We start from the raw sequence: 11,468 nt of genomic DNA on the forward strand, positions 1-11,468 counted from the left end.
GCGACGTGGTCTCTCTCAAAAATTCGGTGGCGGCGCGAACGAAAATGGGCGGCGGCGCACAGCTCTAGTGTCTACCATACACTACGTTTATTCTTCAGTCTTTCAGACAATGCGAACTCTGTGAAGCTTCTTGGATTGGTAGCTGCACAAACACGAGAGGTCACCGCGTGCTCCCTGTATATTTTTGCTCACCCAAATGCGTGCACATACACTGGTTCTCATACCCTTGGCAAAATTGAAGCGATTCTCTGCAATGCTGCCATTGCACAGACATTAGTCACTTTATTCAAATAGAACTAGCAATGCCAATGACATTAATGTAAAGGGGCGTAACATGTTACAAAACAAATAAGCAGCTTCCTGGTTCACAACCTCAAGTGGTAAGAAGTTACACTTTAATATTGTACATGGAAAGAAAGAACATTTAAAAAGATTGGTCCTGGTGAAGCACCCCTTAAATTTAAACTGATGATCCCTTCATGATGACATATAATGTGGCGTATGCAGATATGAAGATGCCACAATCCCAGTTTAATTATTTTACATAAAGTAAAATACCTGGAAACGTTGAGACTTGAAAGTTCTTGTCATTGTTAAACTCACTCAGCATTCCCAGAAGTCATAGTTATTAGTTTATGCAGAGACATAGATTTTTCATGTGCCAAGAGAGGGGAGGGGGGTTGATAGGATGCAACACAACCAGGCTAACTGCACACAGAGTGATACTGTAAACAAAACGAATCTGTCATTCTTGTCAACAAAACTCGGATCCCTCTGTTCAAAGCTCATTTCAGCATTATAAATTTCTACAAAAGAATGCAGCGATATTTACAGCTGCTAAGGTATGTAGCATGACAGGGCAGGGATGAAGCCGGCATGGATGAGTTCACGGAAGAAGCAGGGGGTGCAGCCCTCCCTCGTCACCCTCACCCCAGTCGGCAGCCATTAGAACTAAACTCAAAAGTTAGAATATCTGTTACAGGCACCATTGTGACCATATTTCAAGGTTAATTCGTCCGTTACAACCGATTACTTTTTACATCCAATTTCCGGTACAAGTGATGCCAAATTTATGGGAAAGATAAGGCAGCCAACCATAAGGGTGAGTGGTGTCTGTTTTAATTGTCTTATTACACCAGTGCTTCTTACAAAGGAATTAAACTGTGTGTATATGTATATATATATATATATATATATATATATATATATATATAATGAGAGACAGTATTCATTATGCAATATACAATAATTATATACTTATGGCCAAGAAGGAGTAGCTTGAAACTGTTGTATTGTAAGGGCCTTCACACACAAAAACATAAAAGCTTAATGAATAAAAAAATGAGTAAATAGCACAAATAGTTTACAATAATACATTATCCTTAGTTTGAAGTTCTGAAAATCACAAACATTTGATCTAACCATAGTCCCTCAATAGCTATGTTCAACCAAAGTTTCTACTGAAAGCTTCCTAATCCTGAACTTTGTATGCACCATAGAATTTGTGGGGAGGGCCATAACGAGACAAAAAAAAAAGTTACATTTTGGTTTACTATTGGACAATTTAAAAGCAACAGAAAAAATTGAACTACCCCATTACCACACCTCCATAAGGCAAGCTTTGCTGCCAAAATGAACACCTTTCCTCCTTATTCAGTGTTTGCAAGATGCAACAGAGTGTGTCTAGGTTCACTGAACAAGTCCTGCCTTTATTTTTTTTCTTCTTCCCTTTTTATTTCGCTTTTCATTGCATTTCAAGAGCTAGCACTTAACACTCTGCATTGAATGAAAAAACAAGGTCACATGCCAGGATCAGAAACTTTTCAAGTGCTGCTTCCATAAGGCATGCATATGTGTGCCTTTCATTCTCTGATAAACAATAGCCCCTCCACAAGGAGAGCTGCACTGCTTTCTCTTTCAAAATTTTTCCACCCCTTTTTTTGCCCCATGCAGACATTTCATGTTTCACAAGCACAATCACCATTGCCTGATCTATATGCGACACTTGTATGTTGGCAATGCCCGAACCAAGTAAGGAGCCCTTCATTTTATAAAGCATGATGATGTGTTAGAAGATTAACAGTCAGTGTAACTCATATTCCAAAATGGTAAATCAGTGCAAAAAAACAAACTACACATTACTTCTAATGATTCCTAAATTTAAAAAACTTCTGGACTAATCTAAAAGATTTTAACATTAATTCTGATGTGTCTTCAAGGAATAACAGTGACAAAGAAGTTGCGCTGTCTGAGAAACACTACCTCAATTAGAATGAAACAAGGACACAGCATGATTTTGTTAAATTTATTAGATTTTGAAAATGTTTGGGCAGTTTTCCAAAATATTACCAATGAACAGCCTTTGTATTTAAAACCTGATAATACACATGAAGAGGATTCGTTGCACTTCAGAAATGTCTGAGCAGCCAAAAAATTGAAGGGGCCTTTGAAATGGCACTGACTTGGTAGGAATGTTCTTGAGACTATTATGAGCCAAGTGTAACACTCTCCTGCATTCTGGAAATCTACAATAATTCTACAAATATCCCATCTACACCAATCACTAAACCACTGCTCCATGCCTTTTTGTCCCCCTGTGAAGGGGCTTTGGAACCGAGAAGTTAGAAGCCAGGGTGGGCATGCCCTCCTCACTTACAGCTGCTCCGACCCCTCCTTAGCAAAAACAGAGATATGTAATAATGCCACTATATATATATATATATATATATATATATATATATATATAGTAAAAATAAGTGTACACCTCTAAAAAAAAGTGTTTATTGGTGACGTTTCGATCGGAAACCGATCTTCATCAGGTCACTAACGTCACCAATAAACACTTTTTTTAGAGGCATACACTTATTTTTACTTAATTCTACGGCAACCGAAGCCAGACTCTTTACAATCTACGTATATATTGTATTCTCTACGTATTGTATATTGCTCTTCCTCATAATATATATATATATTTATTTATTTACCCTGCTCACAGCTGGTTATTTAATAACCTGCTCACGACTGGTTATTTTTTACCCACTTTTCTTTCTTCTTATTTACATTACATTTGTTCAAATAACTTTCCCTATACATTCCTTGGCATTATTATCTGTTAGATCTCATTAATATTGTGTCAAAACACGGAAAAACGAGCCCTTAAGGTATACACTTCTTTGCCTTATATATATATATATATATATATATATATATATGCATATAGTAAAAATAAGTGTACACCTCTAAAAAAAAGTGTTTATTGGTGACGTTTCGATCGGAAACCGATCTTCATCAGGTCACTAACGTCACCAATAAACACTTTTTTTAGAGGCATACACTTATTTTTACTTAATTCTACGGCAACCGAAGCCAGACTCTTTACAATCTACGTATATATTGTATTCTCTACGTATTGTATATTGCTCTTCCTCATAATATATATATATATTTATTTATTTACCCTGCTCACAGCTGGTTATTTAATAACCTGCTCACGACTGGTTATTTTTTACCCACTTTTCTTTCTTCTTATTTACATTACATTTGTTCAAATAACTTTCCCTATACATTCCTTGGCATTATTATCTGTTAGATCTCATTAATATTGTGTCAAAACACGGAAAAACGAGCCCTTAAGGTATACACTTCTTTGCCTTATATATATACATATATATATATATATATATATATATATATATATATATATATATATTCTTGCCCACAAATGTCCCCCCCCCCCCCACTTCAGCTTCCGGAGCCCCTGCCCATGCTCCACACAGGCTACGGATGGTGTCAAACTTGGCAAGCAGCCTCTTGGGACTCTTAGGTAAGAAGGCCTAAGAAAGGTAAGTGCCAGAGTCGACCACAAATCTGTAACATAATACATGCGCTTACTGGTGCCTCTGACTTGAAGGAGTTGATGAGTTGGACCTCCTCTTCAGATGGAACCAAGTAGCGAGTAAGAGGATTGCTGCCTATGCTGACAGTCGAAGTACTCAGCACTTGTTCTAGTGTTTTCACAGACTCCCTTTTCTTACGCTCCAACAGCAGCACGTAAGCGTCCAATGTTCCATTCCTTAGTGTCTTTCTAGGGAGCGTCAGGTTGAAATCTCTGTCCAATTACAAAAATAAAAAGCTTTTTTTAGTATAGAAGCTTAGCTAACACAAAAATCTAGAAGCTGTGAAGCCTTCGGGCTAATTGATATAACATATAAAAGTACATGAGAACTGACACAGCGGGAAAGAAACATGATACAGACAGAAAAGCTGCTTCATTAAAACTTACATTAGTGAAGTTTCAAGTCTCACAAACGTCCGCTGTGCACGCATCTAAACTAGTTGGCTTCTAACAAACATGTATAAAAAAAATAAAAGAAGTTAATCATGTTAAAGATGCTATAGCGACATAGGAACATAATTAATATTTTGTTAAGGCATGGTCAAATGGCTTATATTAAACTTGTTTAAAACATGGCAGACACCAATCTGAAATTGTAAAACTTGTGATAGGGACCAGGGGTGAAATTGTCTGGTGTACAACTGTAGACCATCAAGCCATCAAATTGGTTAATTCCTTCCATGTGATTTTTCCCTCCACGTGAGATCTACCAAAAGTTCGCTATTGCATAGATCTGCTGAGGTGCTCATCTTTTCAGCCTCAAGAACCTCCCTCTCCAGTCTGCCTCTGTCAACCATTTCGGCATCACGGAAGAGAGGTTACTTCTGAGATACATTTGTGAAGACGCATGCACACTCATAACGGCCATAATAACGAGTCTACAATATATCAACAATATATACAATATATCTACAATATATCGATGAGTCTACAATATATCAACGAGTAATAGGGTCGAGAAAATAATTAAAATAAACATTAAAGAGTGTGCTATGCAAATGCTTGCTAAATAGAGCCACTCACGACATCTGAATCAACTTGTTGCTTACATTCAAATGTAAGCAACAAATAACCGCCTGCATCATGAGATTGTGTTGCCTTCTCCTGCCTATTCCTGTCTGCTCTGTCTGTTTGCCTGCTCCTGTCTATGTGTGCACCGTCTTCACAGTTCTCAATGCAGTGATCACGAGCATGCGATGCTGCATGTGACAAGTCCGCTAATGTTCTGCAGGTTCCTATGACCATCTGTGCTTACCAACAAACCCCACTGGATCCCAACTCTCTCGATACCTGGGTGCTATTAGCATCTAGGTGTTATAAGGAGGCCTGTAAACAATGAAGCATCATGCAGTTGAGCACACGAAGGTTCCAGCCTTGATAAGAGGGTTGTTACCTACTTATCGAAAAATCATTATTTATTATTGATGCAGCCTACATAGCCCAAGTAGGAGTTATTGTAGGGCTGTTGGAAGAATAGAAAAAAATATCAGTTGCACAATCGAAACAGTGAAGCACATTCACATAGCTGTTTCTGTGCATTTACACAAAGCACTCATCTTGTAATGAAGAATAAAATGCATCTGCAGGAAGACAAACAACACACACACCCAACTTATTCCATTAACAAATAGCAGAAGGCAAAAATAATGAGCAAAAACACTAGTGGTACAGCTTATTTCATAAACTTTTTTTTTTCAAGTGATCATTTTTATATAACACATAGTAAGGGCTCATCATGTATAAACCTTTCTTATTATAAGTTTTTGTCACAAAAAACTAAAAACAAACATTTTAATCATAAAAATTTTTTTTGCTGCTGAAAAAGCTTCCAATCTAGGTCATGAGGATAAAACCAGAATTAAAGTTGTAATTGCCACTGAAAAAGCAAATAGAAGTTTCATTAAAAATTTTGCCCAACTTATGTGTCAATATTCCCTTAAGCTTCATTGTAACGATGTAAAGAAATGAAACGACAGCCTATCATTGGCAGGAAATGATGATGTGATATAAATCAAACAGTGCCTGTATATGACAGGACACAGAGAGAATGGAGCAAAAATTTTAAGGGCTGATTTTTTTTGTTCCAAACAACATTAATGAGAATAGACAATGCCAAACAAAGTGTATGGGATGTTATTACCAGTAAATGTAATATAAATGTGAAGAAATAAACGTGGATGAAAATATGACTTGCCGCGGCCAGGGACCGGACCTGCCACCTTCGAATAACACATCCTATGCCCTACCAAATAAGCTACCGCAACGGCTACCCCCCCTCCATTTTATGGCGTATACATGTGCACTTAAAAGTGGGAGCATCAGTCAGCGCTGTCAGAAGTCATGACGGCGAGTGTGGAACAGTCTTTTTTTGCCTGCTGGACACAGAGAGAGAACCGATGACAGTGCTTCACCAATAAGCCCAAGTTCCCACTACGATGCAATGTAAATAAATGAACATGTTGCTGCTTTTAGCAGATTGTACTTTTTGCATGGTGGTCATGCTACGACTGTTAACTCTATATCACGTGAATATAATGTTTTTATGTACAAAATCTGGGCAAATTTTCTGACATGCAAAATGCATGATCACCTGATTAAAGACAGAAAACTGTTCCACAGAATACGGGCTAGGTAGCCTATTTTTGAAAGAGTCACAGTACAACTGCTCCGAGTGCTATGTGTGTGCTAGCATATGCACCAACTCACCTTTCTTGAAGTTTAGAAATATCAAACTCATCTTCAGACCACACTACATGTAAATCACTTGCCCTTCTGACATGCTTTGCAGTTGTTACACAGAAGAACAACTACAAGAGAAGAAAAAAGTAGTAATCAGAGAAGGGAAGACATACCATTTTTTATGCAACTACTCAGAGATTGTGAGAAAACAACAAAAGAACATACTAATATTTTTTCTTTAGCTCAGTGTGGAAATACTGTACTGTCATTGTATTCTACTGCAACCCAAGCAGCGTATGTGTCTTTCTAAAGGGACAGATCAAACGAATATATTAAAAGTGATAAAGCAGTGCATCATTGCACAACTAATCACAATAAAGAACAATATTTATCAAGCTTGAATATGATGTCCACTGAATCCACAATTTTATTTATTCTTTTGTATGTTAGCATTGGGAAACATATGAGACAGTATTTATCTGACTGTCTACAACTGAGATAATGCAGTTAGCAATTTTCAGTATGCATGAGTGAAAATGATGGAGTTACCTGCTTTTTGTTGTTGCTATTCTATCCTAAAAAATATCTGTTTTACGCAAGTTTCAGCTAAAAAATCCTATCCCTTGGTTTGCCAGTTAGGTTAGTTAACTGATACGATTGAACCCACATTTAACAATTATTGTCCCAAACTGTTGTCAAATATCCTTGAATATATGTTTAATATATAAAAAGTGTTAAACATCCATTTGTGGTCCCCTTCAGATTTTTGTATATTTATGTTCTACTTTACTATACTGTAACTGTATTCCACTGCAACTCAAGCAACAAATGAAATAAATTCCCTATTAAAAAACCAGCAGGTCATTATCAGCACCCAAATAACAGACTATTACATAATTAATTACTATTATTATAGTTCTGTAATTCTTTTATTACTTTTATCACTTGATGTCGCTTTTGAATCCGTGAGTACTGTACATGACGGCACTACTGTGAGAATCGTACAACATTCGCAAACGTCTAAATTGAAATCTTGGTTCGCATTGGCAAAAACCTACTTGAAATCTTGATTCGCTGTTCCATGTAGGTCTGATGCAGATCTCATTTTTAGAACAGCGCTTTGGGTAGTACAACGTGTACAGTGTCCACATAGAATGCAAAATGTAGGCCAAAAATACCCCGCTCAAGCCTAGTGTCCACGAAAATCTCATACTTCCAGGTTCTTGTTCTCTCTTCTGAATAAATTAAGCTGTAAAAAACAAACATACAATAAAATACACACTGAAAATGACTACCACTTCAAGCGCACTCGTCTACAGGGGGGTGTGCTGCAAGGTGTTTACACAAGCTTCTGATGACTACACGATGGAAACAAATCATGTACAATTCAAACTCGGTTTCATGAAGTTATGACCATGCCGGAATTAATTCACCGATTACACACGTTCATAACATCAAGAAAGATTTTTCGAGCTTTCGATACTTAAAATTGTAACAGAGACTCCCAAAAGGCACCGCAGAACTATTTGTCACTAATTCACAGCTGCACGTGTGACAAGTCTGGGCACTAGAGAGGCCCAGACAAGGGCCTTACCATGTCGCCCAAACATGGGTGGCTCCAAGTCTAGGCAATGCCGGCAACGTTAAGCTAAAATAGGCTGCCGGTATGCAAAGATGTGGAGAACAAATGCAGTGCTTATGCGAGCAGGCTGAGCAAGTTGTAAGAAAACAATGAGTGCAATCTGCCACATAAATCTTAAAATGAAAGCAACCACCATTGCTCCCAGCACCATCTGGTACTTAACAACACTACAGACTGCCATGTCTATTGGTTCATGTATGGGCGTGGCATACAACTTCGTCAAAATAAAGCTAGGGCCTTAAATAGGGCCCATAGGGGTTTTAATACAATTGTGTTCAAGCATGCTCTAAGAAAAAGCAGTTTATGCGAGTATTAGAAAAAAACATCATTGCTTACTAATTTATTTCACTAAAAACCTTATTAAATTGCATTTTGTGATAAAGTTAGTTTAGTTAATTTGGGGTTGACTACATTGAACTCGATGAATACCTGCCGAAGAGTGGGAATTTTTTCGTTAGATCCATTGATTCATATGTGGGGTTTAACGTCCCAAAACCACCATATGATTATGAGAGATGCCGTAGTGGAGGGCTCCGGAAATTTCGACTACCTGGGGTTCTTTAACATCACCCAAATCTGAGCACACGAGCCTACAACATTTCCGCCTCCATTGGAAATTCAGCCGCCGCAGGCTTCGTTAGATCCAGGTTTTAACTGCTTTATCAACCATGGCCAGATAGGTGAGCCAACACACCAATGGCATTTGCTACCTGGCAATTATAGTCTTTACAGTGATGACCATTCATGTGTGGCAGTGAGGCACGATTGCTCTCACACCTTTGCAACTACTGTGACATGCACGGACAAGGGTAGACACACTTAGGGGAACTACCTTAGCACAGCAAGCACGCTAAACAGCTGTGGCCTCTATAAATCTGCTTGCAAATGCTCAGGGCATGCTTGCATGCTCTGGACAAATGTTCTGGAGCCTGCGCAGCATCAACTTTGTCCACAAATGAGACATCTTATGTTAAGGTAAATAAATACCGATAAAATTTACTTAACAGATTGTTTGAATGATCAGGTAATACTGCATAGTTAGAAATTTTGGCGCAACCTCGACTCACGCAAACACTCACACAGGCACACACACTTACACCAGAGCAACACACACGACACGCAGCGCTCGTGTCGTGTGTGTTGCTCTGGTGTAAGTGTGTGTGCCTGTGTGAGTGTTTGCGTGAGTCGAGGTTGCGCCAAAAGTTTCTAAGTATATGATGTATAACCAACTAGCCCAACAACAAGTTTTGTTAAGCTATATTTCTAGTGCAATGGGCCCCTCTTTTTATGCTCCTAATGTGTCTGCGAAGATTGACCTTCTTATGGGCTACATCAGTGAAGCCACATGCAGAGCAAGGATTTCCGCCTTCTGCATCCGGAAAGCCATCACACCAGAAGAAGTAAGTGCCTTGTTTGGGTGTGTGAGACCTTCTTGGGGACACGTGAAAAGAGTGCTCAAAATTCTTAGAGCGGAATTGTGGCGCCAAGTAAGGCTGCAAAAAAAAAAAAAAAAAAAAAAAAAAAAAAAAAAAAAAGAGCGCTGCGTGTCGTGTGTGTTGCTCTGGTGTAAGTGTGTGTGCCTGTGTGAGTGTTTGCGTGAGTCGAGGTTGCGCCAAAATTTCTAAGTATATGATGTATAACCAACTAGCCCAACAACAAGTTTTGTTAAGGTAATACTGCATTTTATGCTGAGCAAACGTTGGCTGAACCAGAGATTTCTAAAGCTTTTTCAAACTGATGGCAGTTTTGAACACTTTATTTTTTACTAGAATGGCAAAATTTGGCCAGTGTAAAATTCTAGATTTTAATGAAATGTTTCAAGTGAACTGGAGTGATAAATGCAATTGATAAACAAGCTGTGGCAGAATGCAACTAACATAGCACACGGAAACTGAGATTACTTCAAGCCATTCCATGGAGAGCTCTGGCATATGTAAAGCTTCTTCACACGAAGTGCAAAGTATTTACCCTGTAGTTTCATTTTAATGTTTTACAAAGCAGCTTGCTGAGCATCATAGGCATGTCAATAGCCTGTCGAAAGGCAACAACTGACAACCAACCTCTAAAACCTGTACAATAGTATGTATATTTAGGTCAATTACAACCGGTGGAGCTTACTCATAAAAAAGATAAATGCCGAAGAATAAAGATGAGGTGGAGCTCATGCCGCAGGCATGCACAAATCATGATGGGCCACCTACCACTCACCCTCAAGCAAAAAAAGTCTACAATCATTGCATATTGCGCGAAATAACGTATAAAGATGAAACCAAAAGAATGCTAGAAAAATTTAAGGGCATTTCAAACTTCTATGGAAGGGAAAATAATAGGTATTAAAAGACAGGAAGACAGCAATATAGTTCACAGAACAAATCAGGGCCGCCAATATTTTAGTTGACATTAAGCATGGAACAGTTCAGCAAGAAATAAACCTGGGATGGCTACATAACGAGCATAACATACAACTGGTGGTCAGTGAGAGCAAGAGAACAGAGACTTAGGGACGGGAAATGAATGCCGCCGAGGACAACAGAGTCAAATGGTGTGACAAAACTAAGTTTGCAAGCATAATTAGCTCCCGCAAGACAGGGTAAAACTTTTTTTTTCAATGTCCCACCTTTTTTTTCAATGTCCCTGCACAGGCGTTTCATTAAACGACTGCGTGATGAAATGGTAGAAATAAATGTGCACATGAATATAAATTCAAAGAGATGAAACACTACTGATGTCACTAGCACGTTACTCCACATCCACGTCACATCAAGTGCCCGACACAGTTCAAAATAAGCCGCGCTGGCGCGCGTGACACGTACGGCAGAGGAGGCCGTGCGTACAGCATGGCAAAGGCTCAAAACACTTTGCTATAAAAGCACTACCATATTAACGCAAGCTATGGCACGACTCTTGAAACCATATAAACCAAATAGGATCGATCATAAATGCTCTCGCTCCATATCGCAGTTCTCAGCTGTCTTACGTGAAAGAAAAGCTTCAGAGCAGACTACAAACAGAACGATATGTACAGCAATGCCCCACAGGCTGCAGTACATACCTACCAGTCAGCTGCGGCTGCTATTTGACTTATTTAAAGCGCCGAATCGAGAGCATGCCGGCTTCACCGCTTTGATGTAGTACTTACACGTCTGAAACAACTGGCAGCAGAAAACACTTTCATACGACGCCATTTTTCCCACGTCGGTCGTCGTTGGAACAAACAAGACAAATATATTATATTTTGTAGAAATACATCAA

The 11,468-nt window shown here is 38.7% G+C and overlaps 1 protein-coding gene across 3 annotated transcripts in view; it reads right to left on the reverse strand.

Moving 5' to 3' along the window:
* Positions 1–11,422, reverse strand: part of LOC119177133 (lipid scramblase CLPTM1L) — a 106,093-nt gene extending 94,671 nt beyond the window's left edge. Inside the window, exons 1-4 of one of the 3 annotated variants that reach the window (XM_037428522.2) lie at positions 11,356–11,422; positions 7,633–7,823; positions 6,602–6,702; positions 3,892–4,108 (exon numbers count right to left, since the gene is read on the reverse strand). In XM_037428522.2, the coding sequence (XP_037284419.2) occupies positions 3,892–4,108; positions 6,602–6,702; positions 7,633–7,785 (471 nt within the window). In that variant the 5' untranslated portion in view covers positions 7,786–7,823; positions 11,356–11,422. Of the gene's footprint in view, positions 1–3,891; positions 4,109–6,601; positions 6,703–7,632; positions 7,824–11,268 lie in introns of all 3 variants that reach the window. The other 2 variants (XM_037428521.2, XM_037428520.2) reach the window with 2 other exon arrangements.
* Positions 11,423–11,468: the final 46 nt, after the last annotated feature.

The sequence above is a fragment of the Rhipicephalus microplus genome, chromosome X (genome assembly GCF_043290135.1).
Source record: "Rhipicephalus microplus isolate Deutch F79 chromosome X, USDA_Rmic, whole genome shotgun sequence".
NCBI classification, from domain to species: Eukaryota; Metazoa; Arthropoda; class Arachnida; order Ixodida; family Ixodidae; genus Rhipicephalus; species Rhipicephalus microplus.